This window comes from Pygocentrus nattereri, chromosome 21 (genome assembly GCF_015220715.1).
Source record: "Pygocentrus nattereri isolate fPygNat1 chromosome 21, fPygNat1.pri, whole genome shotgun sequence".
Lineage (NCBI taxonomy): Eukaryota > Metazoa > Chordata > Actinopteri > Characiformes > Serrasalmidae > Pygocentrus > Pygocentrus nattereri.
In genome coordinates this window covers 12,422,833-12,445,315 of record NC_051231.1, presented here as the reverse complement: position 1 = coordinate 12,445,315, position 22,483 = coordinate 12,422,833, and the positions used below count along the sequence as shown (strand labels likewise).

The window sequence follows — 22,483 nt, the reverse complement described above, 5'->3', positions numbered from 1 at the left end:
TAAAACAAGCAAAATTATCTGCCAATATAGCGAGATAATGTTACTTACTTACAGGAGAAATGTTAGATTTATTGACTATTTTTAAGATCATTTTACTTGACAAGAGAACACAATTTGGAGTGTTGTATGTATCTCTCCATAAGGGATAGATGTTAAAATACATTTTATGCCAAAATCTTCATAAGCTACCATGAAACAATGTCACAAGCATCATGCAACATAACTATAACCATTTCATGTAATAATTTAAACTCTTCAAGCATCTGTTTCCTATCACCACCACTGTGAACAATTCTGAGCATTTCTCACTCCCCTACTTAACAGCTACTTTTACTTTTCAAAACTATTCTTCTTTTTAACCAACATAACTGCACTTAGATAGGTATGAAAACAATATTGCCTGAAAGTTTACAGATTTTCATCAACAAATGCTAATCGCAGAACAAGTGTGTGGTAACTTACCTCATATCACAAGAATCTTATTGTTACTTTGATCAAACTTCCAATATCAAATCTAAGTGGAATATAATTTGATTTCTTCTCTGGATACTTGTCTGTGCTGCAATTTATAAACCTTCATTTGCATACAGATGTTATTTACAATGTGGAAGATGGTTATGCAATTTCCAGTGGTAATATCACTGTTTTCCATTAAAACAGTAGATACAGTACTTAAAAAAAACATTGATGAATGCCTCACACCACTAGGTGGCATACATGTTGAGAGGTTGGACTATGCAATGAATGTAGTTGTGTGTACATTTGATATATGAAATACAATCTTGCATGTGATGTATTAAATGTAAGAATGTAATACAATATCATGCTTATTCCTTTCATATGATATGACATCGAGTTGGGCGATGTATCATATCTTGTCAATGCCCATCTCTCATGAATGCTATATATATATATATATATATATATATATATATATATACATATAAAGTATCACTTATATGTCAGATGACTGTCGTGTAATGCTACATATACATATTTCATCACCTGACTGTCCAGGCCGAGAAAGATGAGCATCATAAAGAAGAGGCAGGCCCACAGAGGAGCCCAGGGCATCATGGTTACAGCCTTAGGATATGCAATGAAGGCAAGACCAGGTCCTGAAATACACATGGAATGTGTAATTGTCATGAAAAATTAAAAACAAGAAAACAATTATGAACAGAGACACAGTATGGTGCAAAATGGAGATACCACACACTTCCCAGCAGGTCATCTACAAGCAAGATTTCTGCCAATCGTTGGAGAGTCTGGGGCGTTTTGTCGCTTAACACAGCCAAAAACCACCTACTTTGACTGGAAAGGGCTGTTTGACTCTGAGCCAAACACAGACTGTTGTTTGTGAATGACACATAGGGATAGATGATTTTCACAACCAGGCTACAACAAAAAGACATTTCCAGTAAACAAAGTGGTATGAACTGGAAAAGACATGAACCTTTCGTTTTCCAGCTATTAAGAAAATTCTTTAATAAATTTTAAATGTGAAATTCACTTTTTTCAATATTGTGACCTTATATCGCTATGAAATACTCATTACAGTGCGCAGGTGTTTGCAGAACGTAGCTGACAAAAATCCAATAGTTATGGTCAGTTTAACGTGCAACATCTATAGATGCTCTGTTTAGGTGTGGGCGGAGCATTTGAGACTACCCAGCAGGTAACAAAGGTATCCCATTTTATTTGGTGTACGTTATATGCATGGAAAAGTATATAAATCAAAATAATGCTGACAGGTTTGTGAACTGGTTAAAGAACATTCTATAAAACAGCAATATGTAAAAGAAATTTGTTTTGTTTAGGCCAGAGGTCGGGAACCCAAATGTTAAGAACATTTTGCCCTGTCAACAAAAATTAAACCACCTTGGGAGCCACATTTTATGTGCATTTTGCCATATTGGCTGTAAAAATGTCTCAGCATGTGCCAATGTGCTAGTATATACAAAAAAATACAATGTAAATGAAAGACTTACTTTGCTCTGCTTTTAGCTTTAGCTCACCATGGCTGCTTTTCTCACATCTCAGACAGGAAACCTTTCCACAAAAGTAGAATAGTTTCTTCTTCTTTAATGTCTCTGAATGTTGGATTGAAGTCTGAAGTTTCTCGTGCACCAGCTTCTTGTTTGAATTTTCTCGTTCCTGCTACACCATTTAAGGTGGAACAGGAGAAAGTCCAACAAAAAGCTGGCAAACAAGAAGCTGACAGCTTTGTGACATTTTAGCGTTTGACAGTTTTTCATTGGAGATTAAATGTATCAGGAAACCAGCTAGAGTGATTATAAATGTAAACAAGTCCTTCTGTCTCCAAATTATCTATGTTCATCCTAAATCTCTCTTTTTGCTTTTTTGCTAGCTACTAGCTAGGTGAGACTTTTATTTGCCTTGTTATGGTGACCAGCAGTCTGCGCACCAACCTTTAGGGTTAATGGGTGAATTAGCAGTTATACATTAACTGTGTAAGACTTTATATTGTTAAATCTGTGTTAGAATGATCAGCAGAGCTTTATTTCAGTGCAAAAAAGTTGTTTCATGTTACCTACAATTCTGCTGTGGAGTCACAACAGAGTAGTAAAAGAGCTGCATGTTGCCGACCCCTGGTTTAGTGTTTTTTTTTTACAAAATATGCTTCACAACATAAAACTATGATCATGTGCATGACTTTCTCAGTTTGTCTTAGAGACATTTCAGGAAATTTCCCAAGATCTTGAAGCTTTGGTACTCTTATTTACTCCCAGTTTGCTAGTCATGTGAACAAGCAAGAATGTGTTTAGCTAAGAAACACTGTCACTGCAATGAATTTAACATCTGCGGGGAACTCCTCTGAGATGGTCTTCTTTCATCTTCTTAGAGGCTGTTGTCTCTGCAAATAAGGACTGATTTCTGTCACCAGTCTGTGCCCTGTTGTGCAAGCGAGGCTAAGCAGGCTTTTGAACAGTAGGGGAAATGATTTTGTGATCAACATGCAACAACTGCCAGCCTTGGAACCATGCCAGGCAGTGAGAATGCTGAGAACTCAAGGGTTGAATCAATAGCAGCAGTACCTCTCAGAGATTGTGCTGTTTCTTCTTGCAGCATTGAGTACGTACTGCAGGATATCTAGTACACTGAAATAGAACACATAACCTCTTGTCCTGTGCTCTGTTCACAATGTCCAGTTCTGCCTAACTTGGTTTCCTAGCCTAACATGGCCAAGAACAACTTGCAGCATTTGACTGACATGCAAAATAACCAATTACATTATTAACCCAATGGAAATGGAGCATAAAGTGGTGATTAAAGCTGGAGATTATGATTCGGTAAAAACCATGAAATGTTAGCTAGTTTTTGAAAAAATCCAATTGAGAAAATCCCAACCCTTCTTTCAGCCCTCCTTCCAAAACAGATGAATGCACACGGCCTGACTAGTCACAACCGAACGTGCTGGAACTATTCAAAGCCAATTTAGGCTAGCACAATATATACATTATACTTCATCAAACATATACACACAGATATCATCAAACATATACACACAGATTATACACAAGGTAAATATAGCTAGCTAGATTAAACTTATAGCTTGTACCTGCTGCTCCATATAAGGCGGAACAAGAAAACTAAAACAAGAAGCTGGCAAACACGAAGCTGATTTCAGCTTTGTGCTACTTTTTTTTTACTTTGTCACCAAGTATGTTACACATATAATGTCTTGGTGAGTCATGCATGTATGACATGTAACAACCAGACAATCACACAGACTGTTAACAAGACTGCTTTAACTAAGACACACACACACTTTCTAAGCCACTTATCCTCATGGGCCGCAGGGGGCGCTGGAGCCTATCCCAGCAGTCAATGAGCGGAAGTCCATCATAGGGCAGACAGACAAATTTACAGCTAAGAGCAATTTAGTGTGTCCAATTGGCCTGACTGCATGTCTTTGGACTGAGCACCCAGAGGAAACCCATGCAGACATGGGGAGAACATGCAAACTCCACATAGAAAGGACCCAGGTTGCCCAGCCAGGAATTGAACCCAAGCTCTTTTCTCTGTGAGGCAACAGCACTACCCACTGCACCACCATACCACCCAACTAAGAGACAAATAAAATAAAAATAAATAAAATAAGAATATAACATACAGATTAAAGGATCATGGAGAAATGCTGATAATAATATCTACACATATGCAGATCTGAGTAGAAATCTACTATAATATAATATATTATATACAGAATATTATAAAGTGAACATTTGTAAAAATGTAGCATCTATACAGTTGTGCAAATTAGCATTATGTTATAGACACTACTATAATACATGAGCTCTACGGGTTTGGGGAAAAAGCAGCATGTCTGGTTGTGCTGGCTTTGATGGTCCTGAAGCTTCTGAAAAGCTGATGTCCAGGATGAGAGGCGTCAGCTATAATTCTGATGGCTTGCTTAATCACCCTGCTGCTGAAGATGTCCTGAAGTGTTGGCAGATACATCCCATGAGCTTCTCTGGTATGCTGATTATGTGCTGGAATTTGGCTTGTTTATTTGAGGTGAAGGATCCAAATCAGACGGTTATAGATGTGAAGATGGACACGATGATAACTGTGTAGAAATGGATCATCAGGCTCTGCAGCAGGTTGAATTTCTTCAGCCGTCTCAGGAACAGCATTCTCTGCTGAGCTCTCTTGGTGATGGAAACCATGTTCCATCCCCCATTTGGTGGTGCCCAGGAACTTGAGTTCACAACAGTACTGAGGGTCCGGGGGGGTCTTATGTGTTTTTCTCATCTCACCTGCTGTCTTCCAATCTATTAGCAGTATGCTGAGTTGAAGTCCACAAACAGAACTTTAGCATAGGTTCCAGGTCTGTCAAGATGCTGTAGTATGAAGTGCAGGGCCAAGTTGAAGGCATCATCAACAGACCTGTTTGCTCTGCAGGCAAAGTGCCGGGCCAAGTTGAAGGCATCATCAACAGACCTGGTTGCTCTGCAGGCAAAGTGCACGGGATCCGGCAGAGGATTTGTAATGGCCTTCCGGTGTTTTAGGACCAGGCATTCAAAGACTTTCCTGATTATAGAGATCAAGGCTACTGGCCTGTATTCATTAAGTCTAGTAATGTTTGTTTTCTGGGGGCTGAATTGACAGTGGAGGTTTTAAAGCATGTGGGAACAGAATAAACTTCCAGAAGATGCTGGTGAAAACCAGCGCTAGTTGGTCACAGCAGTGCTTTTGGGTGGACGGAGTGACTGCGTTTAGCCCAGTCTCAACTTCTCAACTTCTCAACTGCTGTCTGCCATTCCTTTGTTTTCTTTCGTTGTAACTGTGACACATTTGACAAGCTCTAAGGCTTTGAAAATTCTCCTGTTAGCTCTGACCAAGCTAAGATATCTTTCATTGTTTTACGATTAGCTGATAAAGCGCTAGAATGGGCCACTGCCAGCTGGAGTAGATACACCAAATATCCTTTGCACAGTTCCTTCAAGAATTTAAGACGGTGATTGATAATCCCTATGAGGGTAAGGTTAGTGGAGAATTATTATCTAAGTTACGTCAAGGGAATTGTTCTGTGGTAGACTATTATTTGGAGTTTCGAACTCTCGCTGTGATCAGTTCTCATGCCGTGAGCAGTTATCTTTCGCCAAGGACTGAATGATGAAATACTGAGTGAATTGGCTAGCAAGGACGATGACTTAACGCTAGATCAATTAATCACACAAGCTATAAAGTTAGACCCTCTTGTGCAAAAGCTACTACCAAAGCTAAGGGCAAAGAAGCAGCAGAAGAACTCTCCCTCGAGTATGATTCACTCCAGAGACATCAGAACACACAGAACCCATGCAGCGTGATTCTTTGCAGCTGTCTCAAGAGCAAAGGTTGCGCTGTTTAAATAACCATCTCTGTCTATATTGTGGCAAGTACGCCAGTGTCGAGCCAGACCACAACAAAGCAAGGCGCTGACCCCTGGACAGCACATAGAGTTCACTCCAACCCCTTTGTGTGTCCACAAAGAGGTTGGTTTTGGAATCTGTCCTGTTACCTGTGACGATTTACTGTCATCCCCACTCGCTTGTTCTTTCAGCTTTGATCAATTAAGGAGAAGAAAGAAACTTCTTTCACAACAAACTGGTGGAGCAGCTGCAAATTCCTGTAAAGAATCTCCAGACCATGCTTAAACTGGCTGCGTTGGACGGAGGACCAGTAGGAGTGGGCACAATTTCCAAAGTCATGACTCCTTTAGAACTGCAGACCAGTGCTCTCCATAATGAGATCCTATCCTTCCTAGTTCTCAAACAATCTGAATTTGAATTAATCCTAGGCCTACCTTGGCTTGGGAAACACAACCCTACTATTTCCTGGTCCGAACATACCATCAGTAAGTGGTCAAACTATTGTGTTCAATCCTGCCTAACAACTACTTCTATGTCCATTAGGTCCACCTCGATAGAAAGCACCAATGCTGATGCCACATTTGTCATTCCCCCTGAGTACTTAGATTCTAACTTTGTTTATTTAAACAAAAAGCCAGTGAGTTGCCTCATCATAGATCTTATGATTGCGCGATCGAACTGACACAAAATCCTGTTTTTCCCAAGAAGAGCAAAATGCCCTTGATGTGTACATTCAGGAAGCCCTCAACCAAGGTTTCATTTGCCCATCTACTTCCCCTATCGCTTCCAGCTTCTTCTTTGTTAAAAAGAAAGATGGTGGGCTACACCATTGCATACATTACTAAGCTCTTAATCAGATATCAAATCCCTACCCCCATCCTCTTTGGCTTTAGAACAACTCCAAAGGCCAGGTTTTTCACAATATTAGATTTACGTAGCGCCTACAATCTCATTAGGGTAAAGAAAGGCGATGAGTGCAAGACGGCCTTCCCACCAGGGGGCACTGACTACCTGGGCGCTATACGAATACCAGGTGATGCCCTTTGGACTCTCTACCCCCTCTGTGTTCAAACTTTCATTAATGATGTTATTAGAGACATGCTAGGGCAGTATGTAATTGCTTACCTCGGTGACATCCTTGTATATTCACCCAACCTAGAGATCCATGTCCAACATGTAGGATCTGTCCTTCAACACTTTCTAGACAACAATTTGTTATTAAAAGGAGCAAAATACGAGTTTCATTTGCAGTCAGTATCTTTCTTGGGATATATCATGTCAACAAGGGGTAATCATGAATGACCATAAAGTAGACACTGTTGTTCATTGGCCCACACCCACATCTATTAAAGAACTTCAGAGATTCCTAGGATTTATACAATTTTACCATAGATTTAATAGAAATTTTCGTAGTATCGCAGCTCTACTAACATACCTGCTAAAAGGAACACCCAAGAAAATCTCCTGGAACACACTAGCGGAGAAGGCCTTCAAGGGTCTCAAGGACACATTAACAACAGCACCCATTCTGAAACATCCTGATCCTACACTGCCCTTTACTGTAGAAGTTGATGCCTCAGAAACCAGGGTGCAAGCTGTGTTATCTCAAAGAACTGGGTCCCCTTGAAAACTGTACCCCACTGCATTTTATTCCCATAAGTTAGCACCAACGAAGAGAAATTATGGCATAGGAGACTGAGAACTACTGGCGGTAAAGTTAGCCTTGGAGGAATGGCGATATTGGCTGGAGGGAGCCAAGCATCCCTTCACCGTCTTGACAGATCATAAAAATCTGGAAAATCTTCAAAATGCAAAAAGCACTCAATGCTCGCCAAGCCAGATGGTCCCTTTTCTTGTCATTCTTCCATTTTAACATCACGAATTGACTGGGGTATCAAAATACCAAGGCAGACGCATTGTCCAGAATCTACCAAGAGGGTAACTTCACATCCGAGCCCAAGGTCCCAGAACGCATTCTGCCCCCTGAGGTTACCATTTCTTTGATCCAAAGGGAAGTGGATGAAGACACTGAAAGGACGCTGCTCAGTTTAGAAATACCCAGCCAATGCCCCCCACAGAAACCAGATTATAACCTGGGCCAATTCCACTTTAACCTCAGGACATTCCGGTGAAATACGAACCCACAAACTCCTTCCCCAGTGTTGTTGGTGGGCATCTATGATTAAAGATGTTCGATTTCCTCCCAATGTAAGACAGCAAAGACCTTATCAGCTGGGAAATTAATGCCATTAATACCTGCACTGGTCCCACATCGCAATCAACTTTGTCACTGACTTACCTGAATCACAAGGGTGGTTGACAGATTCTTTAGAGGAGTTAGATTTGTGCCCTTCACCACCACACACTTCTCAGTGCCTTGCAAACAGCACAAGCATTATTTCATGACATCGTACCCGACAGAGGACCACAGTTCACCTACCAGGTATGGGCAGCATTCTTTGAACATATAGGGGATTCTATTAGCCTATCTTTAGGGTGTCACCCACAGTCCAACGGTCAATGTGAATGGGTGAATCAAGAACTAAGCAAGTTCCTGAGATTGTTTTGTCATGAAAACCCATCTGACTGGTCCAAATATTTTGTGTGGGCCGAAATAGCACAGAAATCTTTAAGCAGTTCTGTCACGGGTATGACTCCCTTCCAGTGCATCCTAGGTTACCAACCACCCCTAGCTCCATGGACAGACGTTCAGACTAATGTTCCTTCAGTGGATGAGTGGATGACAAGGAGTGAGCAGGTATGAGACTTCTGTTCATCCTGAGTCAGGAAACAGTGTGACGCTCGAGAATTTCATTAAAAGTCTCACTGCATTTGAAAACATGACATCCTGCTGGATGTGCAGAACACAGCAAAATAAGAGAAGCAGAAAGAAAAGTATCGGTGAGCACTCTGACATTTTTTGTACACAAAAAAATTTACAAACAACAGTCAAAATATGCAGTGTGCAAAAGTACAAAGTGTAAAATATAACAGGATTCACTGCCTTGGATGATCAACCGCTCTCTGTTTTCGAGGATGTTGGATTTTGTGCACATACTGTGGAGCCTACATAGCATAATCATTTCAATATTTTATTATATTTTCAATTTTGCTCTATTGCAGACAGGTTTTATTAATAATAAAATTATATTGTGTTTATTAACTTGTAGTTTTTTATGTTTACTATATTTATTTAAAAGCAGAAATAAAATATCAATTAATTAATTAAAATGCATGGATTCAGCCAGGAATTTCTTCTCAGTCCATCACTAAAACTTACATTCCATATTCTTTTTGTGTAATGTGAGGAACAGCAAGTCTCACAAATATTACGTAATGTATATCTAGCCCTGGAACAGCCATAAATAACTGTGGAAAAGCCAGATGTATAGTCGTCCTCTAAAATGCACAGATTCAGTTGTGCACTAGTGTGGTAAATAAGTAATGATGACTCGTGCTGAATAAGTCATAGAATGAGAAAGTGTTTTTGAACATGCATACAGTTCACAGCGCGGCTTCTTCACACAGCACTTTATGATTTCAGTGAAATGATCCACAGACAAACACACACAGTTACAGACGCCCACACGCAGTCACACTCACCCGACTCTGCCACAGCCTCAATCGGCACATTCTGTTCATATGCCATGAAGCCCAAGACGGAGAAGATTGCGAAGCCTGCCACAAAGCTTGTGCCGCTGTTCAAACAGCACAGCATGATGCAGTCCCTGTAATGAGCACAGACAGCTCCATGTGAGCAGAGGAACACTGAGGACTGGCAGATTACTGCCTAGGTCTACAACTGCTTTGATACTGTTAGCATCATTCCTACAACAATCTGCATTATGATTATTAAATACTAAAATGATAAAATAACTATACTCAAAGGGCCCAGATTTCCCACAATTTTTTAGAGGAAAAGTTTATTCTGTAAACCTTGTCAGAGCTTCTAAACCTACCCACTCATCACTCCATACAGTCTACATATAGACGCTAAGCTGTGAACACAGCTCATTTACTTATATCCACTTAATTTATTCTGCAGCAGTTCAGCTCCGCCTACTCACACTGACATTATAAGGAGTGTTTTAACCCAGAGTGCTTCCTGGATAAGACAAAAAACTGGACAGCCAATCAGAACAGAATTAATTTGCATATGTCAGTCTTAGATGCAATAACAAAAACAGCCTGTATAATTACATGGGATAAAGACATTAGAAAACGGTAATGTAAAAACAAATTACAACTATTTTGGGATTCAAAACCACACAAACTTCATAAGTGGACCTCATGGATAAAAATTAAATCCAAGAAAAATGCAGAACTTTAAGTCTTATTTTGGCTGTTCTGTACTTTTCAGTGTTAACTGAAGCTGAATTCTTCAAATTACCTGTAAAAAATCTTGAAGTCCATTTCAGTTACAGATTAGTCAAGTTCAAGCACATTTTTTAAAAATCAAAATATCAAATCAATTTCATATCATTGAGAAATAAAACTGCCCCCAGTTATTCCAGTTTATCTGTGTTAATCTCTGCATCATAAAAAAAACAGATAACATCTCATTTCACTGTTAAATCGTTTATTTTTTATATACTATAGCAGTAAAATGTTTAAATGTAAGTATCATTTTGACTTTTACCATTTACTAAGCCTGCCACATTCATGAAATTTTAGCTGACAGCTCATTGTCCTGTAAATAATTTATGATTTAATTGTCTTTTTTGTTCCCTTTATGCAACTAAAGCAGCTTAATCAGCTGATTAGCTATATTGCTTTGTAGCTGTCTTTACCTTTTTAGCTAACACTAGCTCATGCTAACAGGAAATGATATACTGTACTGTAGTATCTCAAGTTTTTACACTTTTTACACAGGAGAACATTACATATTGGCTTGATTTCAGCCACAGAGAACAACAAGGATGAAGTTGGCTTCTTATTTGACAGCTTCTTGTTCGAATGTTCCTGTTCCACCTTAAATGGTGCTGTAATTACATTCTGGCTGCTGCACTATTTAAGGTGGAGCAGGAAAATTCAAATAAGAAGTGACTTCAGCTTTGTCAGAGAACACAAAGAAGTGCTTCTTTGAGCCATCATACTTAAGAAACCCTCTTTCCACAGGATATGATGGCGTTTTTACCAACATGTCGGTTCGTAAGATAAAAGACGCCACAATCTTGAAAATCTCAAAAAATGACGCAGGAGTGCACAGTCCATAAAAATGACTGGCACAGCGCTTTTGGACGGAACTAAAATCACTGAGAAAAGCAGATAATAATTACACTACCCCACCTCCCCATGTAAAACTAATCCTGTCCAAATGGGCTCAAAGCTTACGCATTTTATCTTAAGACTGAAAATATTAGTGAAAAACACTTGTTCTGCAGTAATATATGCAAAAGCTGGCATAAGTTATTGCAATCAGGTGATTATGTAATAATTGTGACACTTCTAAAAGAGTATGGCCCAATCCTGTTTCACTCTTCATCCCTACCACTTACGTCCTTAGCCCTCTGTGTGGCATGCTAGGGGTAGGGTATCCCGATTCTTGTTGAGATAGAGGTGTAGGGCAAGTGTTTGGGCTACATGGTCATCCAAACAGAGGATTTTCAGAAGCACATCTTCATATCACTGAAGAATGATGGTGGGTCATTATAAGTAATTGTCCTCTTTGAAGGCATATGATTCCCTAAATGTAACTGAAGCCCAGCAGTGAGGAGCTGAACTTTACCCTGAACTTTCAGCTGTCACTGCAGATTGGCAAGGTCGTCTACAGAGCAGCACTAGTAGCTGTTAATGAAGTAATGCTCTTTTTATTTGAGGGTTCCATTTCACAGGGAATATTTCAACAACTACCCATTGTAACTCAGTTCAAAGGCACAAGGTGACCCTTGCAAACAAGGTGTAGCTGTAAAAATAAGAAATGGGTTTGGGCCAAACAGTTTGACACAGTACCCAGACTTTCTCTGTACTCATTCCACCTCTGTGACAGATTGATAGTTATTAGCATATTGTTGTTTTTGGCTGTAGATGTCGTGGCTACTAAACAATGGCTGAATATAAAGGACCTCCCCACAGCAGAACAAAGGAGCTTTGCTCCGTGTGGCTGGCAGGATGCCATACATCCTGAGAGCATGACTTGGAATGACTGCACAAATTAAGACTTAACTAGTTGATCAGTTACTGCAACAGCTACTTCATTTAAGCTTGACTAACCAATTTGCCAGACAACATAACTGAATTTAAAATCTGCGAAATGGTTTTAATGAAACCTGACTCAGAATTCTTTGTACACCATCTGGTGCCACAGTATAGGCCTCGATTTTGAGCACCAGCAGTGAACAAAAAATGGGACTAATAACATCCTCGTCTTATACTATTACTGTTCACTGAAGGCAAATCTCACCTGTAGCAGTTGTTATTGTAGCTGTTGTAGCTTCCAAGAGCGGTCAGACAACCCAGACAGATAGCATAGGAAAAGAAGATCTGAGTTCCAGCGTCCACCCAAACCTGTGTGGGAGACAAAGTATTGGTATATTACTTTCCTGATACATCTCTTATTATGGATTGTTAAGACATTGTCACTAGGCCTAAATTGTTTTATAATCAATAAAAAATCATTTAGATGATTGCACTTGTTTAAGCTGACCTCCATCATTTTCCACAGTTCTTTGCTTTCACAGTCATATGTTTATCAATAAAAATAATGTGGATTCTTTTTTCAGAGTTCTACTGAGAACATTTGAGACTCAGCATGAGTCTTAACAAAACTAAAGCCCTAACTGGTGCTATAACACCCTTAGAGGGCAGCAGAGTGTAATGTTTGTCTATGTGATGTTTGTTAATAACCCTTTAGTGGACAGCGGTGAGTAATGCTTGTTACATATATTTAACAGGTGCTGTAACAACTAACTATATAGTTTTTGTCAGTATTTACTGCGTCCACCCTTGACCTTTATTACAGCTTCCATTCTTTTCAGGAGATTCACTTTAAATTTCCCAAAGGAATCTGCAGGCACTCCTCCAAAGTTCAGTCTTAGAAGTTGGTTGATTATTTTCTGAAGTAATCAAACACATTCAGTGATATTGAGGGACAGACTCTGGGGTGGTCAGTCCATCGTTCAGCTTCTTTGTTGTTGATGTATCTGTCTCCTTTTCTAAGTGAGGCCTGTGGGTGTTTTCAGATCTGAAGCAGTATGATTTTCTCCTCCATCTCAAAGACGAAAGTTTTAAGTACTGTTTATCTGATGGGGCAGTTTTAGTGTCTACCAGCTCTTTCAGGTGGTTGTTAGGAATCCCATTTTCTCTGTAGCTTTTAATCAATCATTGAACTCCAGTATAGGAAACTCTTTTTCAGTTATTTTCCTTTTAGTTTCTTCTTCTTTATGCAAGTGTATTGTATTTCTGAGGGGACATCTCCCAAAAATTAAATTAAAGAAAGTTTTTCTCTGACATTTGAGCAGCATTGCATATAACATTTATTTGACCTACTGGCACATTGCAGCACAGTAAATAGCATTATATATATAGTAGTGCTGTGTACAACAAAAGTAGTTTGGACTTTAACTTAATCTACAAGCAGTTATTTCAGGCATATTTCCAGATTATTCTAAAATTTGCACCAAATTCTTAAATGTGCTGCAAATGTGCTGCTTATACTGTTGTGCAAAGAGCTTGTAAAAATCTGCCCATAGGGCCCCGTGAGCTGACGGCAAATAAGGCACTACCTCTTTAAAATGCTCTCACATAACCGTTGAGCCACTAATCTCCTTTACTGGGAAAACAATTGACAACTCACAGTATTTGCTTCCTCCTGCGGGTAACCAGGGCAACCCCTCTGACCCCACAAACACAGAGCAGCTTCCCTCCAAGAACATCCATTCTATGGGGATGGTCATTTACATCCTTTCTGTTTCACACTAGACCACTGTGGATGCGCTAGCTTGGCTGTACTCGGACATGACGCTACATTATTTAAGAGTTGCTTATTGATGTTGTGGCTAATTTGGAGGTTTGTTTTGTCTTGTTTTGGGTTGGCAGATGCAATTTGAAGCAAGGGAAAGTTCTGCAGTCTTTCATGCTTGATAAAGGTGTTATTTTCGAATCCTAAGTTGTCTTCAGTATCCTGTGTAAATGAGTGCGAAAACGTGTACGTTCACACTATGACTGAACAAACATGTATTCTTTTAATGAATTGGTTCAGTGTAAATTGGCTGGCGTCCCTCACATACAAATTTCATGGTGAATTCAGAATGGAAAGACAAATATAACTTTCAGCTCCACAGTGTTTCAAAATTAATACAGGTTTTGCCGATGCTGCTTCTAAAGATGAAGGCTAATGGATTTTGGGATTTTGGGAGCATGAACATTTCATGCAGTACGCTTCCAGGAATGGCACGAACACACTAGAGCCTGTTAGGCGTTCTACAGAAGGAGTGAGTTACAGACAATGTCTTCGGGATATTTCATTATCTGATGGTTATTTTTCAATTTGCAGGAGTGTGCTTTATACAGCTATGGATGCACTTTGAGAATTATGTCAGTTTTAATAAATATTTGCTTAAAAAAAGAAAAAAAACTGGCACTGGACAGAGCTGACTATCATAAAACTAATATTTATTGAACTCCAGAAGAGCAGGTTCAGGCGACTCTGGTGTATTACACTAAAATGCCTGTATTTTATTCATTTTACTGCATTTGTAATCCTACATGTTACATTTCTCTGCAAGGCTAATCCAGGTAGGTGTAGTCCCAGTTTCTACATTGCATAATTGTTTACGCACTGGCAGCAACAGATCTGCACAGTCACATGCAAAGATTTGGGCAACCCTGGTCAAATTATATGTTTTCCTGATTTAAATGAAAATAAGTCACTTCCTCTGCAGAGAACACTTCTAGAATAGAATAGAATAGAATGCCTTTATTGTCACTATACACAGTACAATGAGATTAAAAGCAACTCCATCTCAGTGCAAACACACAATGTAAACAAATGACACAGAATAGAATGGGAAGGGGTTGTGCACAGTTCTATGCGTTTTGTATATATGTATATGAAATAAATATAGAAACAAAATAAAAAACTATGTATTTACAAGATATAAATATGGAGATATTTACAGCTGTATTGTGTGTCACTAAATATTGCACATTGCTAAATATTGCATATATTCCAGTATAATTGCACATGTACAGTATGATTGCACATTTCCGTATGCAGAGTATTGCACAGTAGCTGGTAATGGAGTCTGGGAATAGACTGGTATGTAGGTGGGGTAATGGAAGTCTGGGGATAGACTATCAGTGCATCTGTGAGTTGAGAAATGTTATTGCTTTTGGGAAAAAACTGTACTTAAGTCTGTTTGTCCTTGACCTGATGCATCTGTACCGCCTTCCTGAGGGCAACAGGTCAAACAGTACAGATCCGGGGTGCGAACTGCATATTTTAATGCAAAATTACTGGTATGTCAAAAAAAAAATACATTAAACAGAAAATGTAGCCTGTGAAAAAGTCTTGGCACATTTAATATTTTGTTTTCCAATGTTAAAATTAGCAAATAAAACAGAAACTAAGACTTGCACGTAAGTGCCACATTTAAATGTGTTTAACTTATTTTCATTCAGTAAATTTAACAAAGTGTTCAAACTTTTACACACAAATAATCAGCCAGCAATCGGTGCATCTCTAGACACAGATTAGTTTTTTAACCATTCTCTTTTCCAGCAGCCAAGGTTAACACATCTGTTGAGAGATGTCTAAATTAAAACAGAATAATAGAGACTCTAGGGTGCAGAAAATTGGACGGTAGAGTAAGACGGGGTGGGTAATACACAACAGACCATGCAGAGTCTGAACAGTCCACTTATTGTCTGCACTGTAGGTTAATTAAACACTGGTGTCAGAGCCTCTCCCCAACAGACAGCAGTCCTTTATCATGCTTGCTGTTTCGCCCTGCCTTTCTCTCCACTTCTCAGTCCTCTCACTCTCCTCTCACCTCTGCATGTCATATCCCTCTCACCTTCTTTCAGCTGCGATGATGAAACTGACGACTAATAAGATGAAAAAGCTCTAATCTGTGTGTGCATCTGGTGGTCACAGCCTAAAATCCCACAATCTTCACCTTTTGTTTTTCATCTTTCAACAGTGTTAAGCAAAGGTTACGCTTTCACAAACTCGACAGAGCAATCTTAGCAATGCATCGATATGGGAAACTGGGCTGATGCTGATACTCATCATCAATGCAAAACATTGGGCACCACTGGCCAGTTTACACTTTCTGAAGTGCTGTTATAACAGAAGATATTATTTAACTGAATATTTGCAGGTGACATCACAAATTAAATCAGCATTACACTAAAACTGTATAATTAAAGCTTTTATTTGCAGTTTACTGCTATATAGATATACCTGATATATAATTGTAGAAACAAGTCCTGCAGAATTATGGTCTACTAGGACAATTTCTGGAAATGAGAGTAAATTTAATGCAATATTTTATTGATTTTTAAAGTGATAAGACTTAAAACACAAGCAATACTACCACATACTTCAACAAAAAATATCTGCGAATATTCATAGACAGTATGAACTGTGCGTATGAACTTTTCAATTTGATTTACTTAAAAAATAGAAAAACTAGGAGGTTTTGTAATCTTGTTCCAGGAATTTTCACCCACTCTTTCTTACAAAACACATCTAGTTCTGCAATATTCTTGGGCCGTCTTGCATGCACAGCATGTTTGAGATCTACCCACAGACTTTCAATGATATTCAAGCCAGTGGACTATGAGGGCCATTTCAGGCTTCAGCTTGTGTTTCTTGAAGCCACTCAGGGAGGATTTTGAAATTTATTTATTTATTTAGATTACTGTCTTGTGGTAGAGGCCAGGCTCTTTTTTTTTTGCTTTCTGAATTTGCTGATATTTAGTGGAATCCACCCATCCTTAACAGTTAGCAAGGTGTTTTTTTCATCAAATGCTGCTCCTTTATTCTCCAAATATACCTCTTGTGAGGGGCAATTTTAACTTAATCAGTCTACAGCCTCTCACATGTCTAGATGTGTTGCATACTTCACACTATTCACTTCTGTTGCAGCCAATTTTATTATGTAACTAAAGTGAGCAAATATAAGCAATTGTTTATATTGCAAGTTTGGTTAATAAAAAGTGCTGGAAATGTGGCAATGTTTTGTGTTAATTTAAAAATAGAAAGAGGAGAAGCCTCTTTAAACTTGTTTGTTAAATTTTCACCCACTCTTCCCTGCAGAACGTTTGTAGATGTACTTTTACATCATCTTGCATGCACAGCATGCTCAAATCAGGGGACTATAAGGGCCATTCCAAATACTTCAGCTTGTGTTTCTTGCAACAACTCATGATGGATTTTGAGGTATGTTTTGGATGTCTGTCCTGTTGTAGCCAAACTCTTCTAACGGACTGTCATACTTGCTTCCTGAATTTGCTGATATTTAGTGGAATCCATACTTCCATCTACACATGCAATTTTCGCCATGCTACTGGCTGCCATGCAACCCAAAAGCATAATAGATCCACCCGCATGCTAAACAGCAGGCATGGCATTCTTTTCATCAAATACTGCCCGCTTTTCTCCCCAAACATACTTTAGGTGACTGTGGCCATTTTTACTTAATCAGTCCACAGCACTTTCCAAAATGACTCTCACTTATTATGCGTATTTTAGACTTTTGACTTTTGTTACGAGGATGCAGCTAAGATTTCCTTTTTAAGACTCTTTCATGCAGATTGTATTTGTGCAACCAACACTTTACAGTAGAAAACTGCACCACCAACCTGTGTCATCTACATACTTACTGCTGTCATATGGGGTTTTTTATGCCTTTCTGGCCAGCATACAAGCAATTCTATCCGAGAATTTCCTTGGCCTAACACATGTTGCCTTGACTTCCACAGTTCCCCTTAACTTCTATTTTTTTAATGATACTCTGTGCAGTGGAAATGTGAGCTAGAAGCACTCTATCTATTTATGGTCTTTTCCTGCATTATAGGCGTCAATTAGCTTAATTTTCAGATTCTCAGCAAGCTCTTAGGAGAACCTCATCGTTATACTGTTTGAACATTCAATTTAGTGCACTCTGTAACTATCATCAGTTCACAATTCATAATAACAGTTCTTAACCTGCCTAAACAGCCCTAATGCCAGTACCAAGTCAATTAAGGCATTACAAGTTAATCAAGTTCTGAGACTTTATAACTGGAGTAGTGTCCAAATTTTTGCACAAAAATTGTGAAAAATTATTTTTCTCTTGAAGTTAATCAAATTTAAAAGTAACTGTGCATTAACATTTGCAGATTTCAGAAGATCTGCTTTTCTCTTTAAAATATTACATAAACATTTACGCTCATTACCAGAATTTGTCGTCTGTGGGGCATAAGTCTGCAAGATACCCTTCAATTGTATATCAATATAGCAGTAACATGCAATTTGTAATTATACATCTTTAGCATAATGGCAATTTCATTTGTGATATCACAGGCAAAAAATATGTTAATGTTTTAATATATAATAATAATAATAATAATAATAATAATAATATGCTGTAAAATGTTTTAATAAGTTCAAAGCTAAGACTGAGCATCACTGCATCTCATTTAGTACTGGAGACATTTTAAGCACCTCTGTGTGCACTGATTTTGCAGACATCTCAGCAGATCACTAAGGGTGATCTCAGATGAGATGGGCCCAGAGAGAGCAATCAAAAAGGATTTATTATTACTCAAAAACAAAACTTCAACCTTTAGAAGTATGGAGCTATTAGTCTTGTTCTGCCACAATGTTTAATTACTACGCAATTAATTTATATGTAAGTAAATATTTTTACATTTACATGCATTCTGTAGTGACAAGTTCACATCAACTGCTCCAATGTTTGCCTGTTCATTCTTTTGTATTTTCTTCCCACAAGACTGTACAAAACAGTAAGTTATCATTAAATTAAGATCATAATAGAACAACTCCTCTTTTACTTACAAACACAAAAGGGTGAATGATTAAACTGCACCAACCATAAGAAGCAAAGCAAATAAATTAAAACTGTGTATTAATATTTATGTGTCCTCTACAAAGGATGTGTTAGCTTTACCCAAATGTAATATGTTCAAACTTTGAATATGAACAAACTACAGATGGTTTATAAAAGCTCCACCTCAAGGCTGGATGGTATAGTCAGCTAGGGAATCAGATTACATCTGATGACATTTCCAGGAGCTTTTCATGTCTGTTCTTGGCATATCACATGAAGCCAGATCATTTACAGTTTTCTTTGAAATGTTTTTCTGCTATCATGTCTTCTCACGTCTACATTTTCACTAGTATTTCACATTCCTCTCATATTCTTATAGCTAAAGTTACTGCTAATATTTAATCCCCAACCAGCGTTATTACTTATTCTAAACATAGGCACAATCAATCACTGGTAATAAAATTTTAGCTTAATATTTTTTGTGAAACGCAGCAAAACTCAATCTCTGCATCAAACTATTTTATATAATCACATTTTTCAAATGTTATAGTACAGTTACTTCTCAATTAGATTTTTCTGACTTGGATTCAGGAATTTTCACCCACTCTTGCTTACAGAACACTTCTAGTTCTGCACCATTCTTGTGTCGTCTTGCATACACAGCATGTTTAAGATCTACCCACAGATTTTCAGAGGCATTCAAGTCAGGAGACTGTTTACTCATATTTAGTGGAATCCACTCCCTGCTTAACAGTTGGCAAGGCGTTCTTTTCATCAAATGCTGCTCCTTTGCTCTCTAAACATACTTTTGGTGACTGTGCCCATTTTTACTTAATCAGTCCAAAGCAAAGTTTCCAAAATGACTCTCACTTGTCTAGGTGTTTTGCATACTTTATACATTGACTTTTGTTATGAGGTTGCAGGTAAGGCGTCCTTTTTAAGACTTTTTCATGCAGATCATGTCTGTGCAAGCAACACTTCACAGCAGAACAATGCACCACCACCTTTAGCAATCTGTGATTTTGTTTTATTGTAGCAGATCTGCATAGCAATTTTATGATGTAAACAATGTGAGCAAATGTAAGCAAAATGTTTTTTATATTGCAAGTCTGGTTAATCAAAAGTACTGGAAAGTGCCAGTGTATTTTGTGTTCAACCCCGCCCGAGCCCCCCCGAACAGTGTGAGCTTCAGATTAAAAAAGGCTAATAAAAGTTGGTTACCTGTTATTTTTGGCTGTAAAGAAAGCTGATTCAAAATCAAAATACTTTAGTTTTCAGTAAAATTAAACATTTTTATTTTGAGATGTTTTTGAAAATTATACCATTCCTCAATTTAGTATAGTCACCAAAAGTCAAGCAAGACATTTTATTGCACATTTTATTTAGTATTTATAAATGATTTTCTATATTTCAGCAGAATAAGGGTTTAAATTACTACTCTGACATTACAAATCACATGATTTGCATGGTCATCAATAATTAAGCCCTTCCAACGAAAATTCCACAGTTTTCTGGATTACCAGTTATTTTATTTTATATTATATCCTCTACAACCCTTTACATTAAAAAGCCAAACTATGCCTTACTTCCATTTTTGTGAGGCCTTTCATTTATACAGAGCATGAACCAGTGTCATAAAGTGCTTATATGATTTGTACAAAAAAGTCAGATTCTGCTTGTTGTTGCAACAGCTTAATTATCAATATCACATTATATGGAAAAACATCACACATTATCCAGCTCTCACTTAAAACAATTTTGTCACTTGAAAGTCTCTGCTGCTGTTGTAATGAACCCTTGCAGTAATATAAATTAGTTTCAAGACCTTTTATTAAGACAATGATTGAAAAGTCCTGCTAACATCATTAGCAATGTCTATTTTACAAGCACCATTTTGGATACTTTGGATACAAAAGTAGAGTATGGACTGAAATTATTGAGAACACTGTGGCATGAAGTGAGTGAGCAGGATCTAGCTAGGTTCTTACCTGTGGGTCCGAGAGCCGAGAGATATCAGGGTAAAGGTAGAACTTAATTCCATCTGCAGCACCAGGCAGTGTGATCCCGCGAATAAGCAGGATCACCAGCATGAAGTAAGGGAAGGTAGCAGTGACATAAACCACCTGGAGAAAAAGAGGCAATTGAGGATCTTCAGTATTTTTAAAGTTGGTAAAGGTTATGAAAAAATGAAAGTTGTGAAAAGATTCTGAATGTGTGGTATAGGCATTCATCCATTCAACTGAGCTAACAAAAATGAAGAAAATAATGAGTTTATAAAAACTATTTTCTGCATACAATGTTAAATATATAGCTTCTTGGCTTGTTGGATGGTTCTAGTAAAAATCCTCTTACTGGCATAAAAATGTACAGTTTGTGTGCACTGTCTTCTCTAAACTTTTCTCACATAAAATCCAATTCTGTCTGTTTTGAAGGTCTTAATTTTTGTAGTATGCATTCTTTCTGCAATAACACTAACGGAATATCTTTAGAGGGAAATTTGTATGACTAAAAATTACAGAAGTGATCTGTCTTTTTCTCTTTTGTCTAGTGAAGATACCATTTCTAAAAGTGTTGTTATGGTGTTTAAATGCTGTTTGTTTGTGTCAGTTATGCAGGACTGTTTGATATTAAGAAAGTTGTGTGTTTTATCTCTGTCCATCTTTGTGGAGAGTTGTAAATAGTTTTCATAGAAGGGGTTCTTCTCCCATTTCATCCATCACTGCTCTCTAGCAGCTCAACACAGAGTCACAAAATTTCACGTACACAGAGACAAGAGTCCTGCCGTCACAGGAACGACCCAAGCACCGAGAGGACAACCTATGAGAAAAGGGTTTAAATGTACTGCGAGTATATGACGTCTACAGGTGTGTCTGGTTGGTGCTGATTAGCATAGGGCCTCTGGGAAATGGAGTTCCTCAGGCTGAGTACAAATAAAATTTGACTGCATTGAATAATTTTGATATTCAAGTATCTGCAAGAAGGATATTCGGTTAACTGTTGGTAAGTCCTGAAAGAAGCAACCTAAGTGTTGGCCCTATCATCTGGAGATCGCAAGTTCGATCCCTGGTGATGCTACAGCCATCAATGGCTGGGAGTCCAAAGAAAAGCACAACTGGCCTTGCTTTCTCGATCTCTGGGTGGGTTGGGCGGCCGCTCTCTCCTCCCATCACTCAACACCATGCTAGTCAGCAGAAGCTTCTGTTAGCTGACGTAACTGAACTTGTGTTTGGTTGCTTAAGAATGTGTTCAGCTGTCTAATGACATTTTAGCAGCAGCTTGAAAAGATGGTGGTGCTTCATGGATCTCGTAGGAAGTCTGTGGTAGCCTTTACCCTCCTAGCACTGGTTGGGGAAAAAATTGGTGCAAAATCCAATCCAAAAAACTTTCCCTAAAATTAAAGTTTGCCTGGAGGCAGAACTGCTGGAGGCTACAAGGCTACAAGTAGCATAAATATTCAGCAGCAAACTGAATGCATATGAAAGCATGTTTTATTATTCAAAAAAGCCAATAGATTTTGTGTTGGAAGAGAAGGAGGCTGCCTCTTTAGATGAGCTAAAACTATAGCTGCCTTCCCAGTCACATACTTACCAATGCATCCTTGACCAC

At 38.4% G+C, this 22,483-nt stretch overlaps 1 protein-coding gene across 1 annotated transcript in view; it reads right to left on the bottom strand.

Annotated features, from left to right (window-relative positions):
* slc6a11b (solute carrier family 6 member 11b) overlaps positions 1–22,483 on the bottom strand; it is a 48,414-nt gene that overhangs the window by 12,204 nt on the left and 13,727 nt on the right. The window contains exons 6-9 of the mRNA XM_017704749.1: positions 20,866–21,000; positions 12,283–12,386; positions 9,483–9,607; positions 1,006–1,118 (exon numbers count right to left, since the gene is read on the bottom strand). Of these exons, the coding sequence (XP_017560238.1) occupies positions 1,006–1,118; positions 9,483–9,607; positions 12,283–12,386; positions 20,866–21,000 (477 nt within the window). The remainder of the gene's footprint in view (positions 1–1,005; positions 1,119–9,482; positions 9,608–12,282; positions 12,387–20,865; positions 21,001–22,483) is intronic.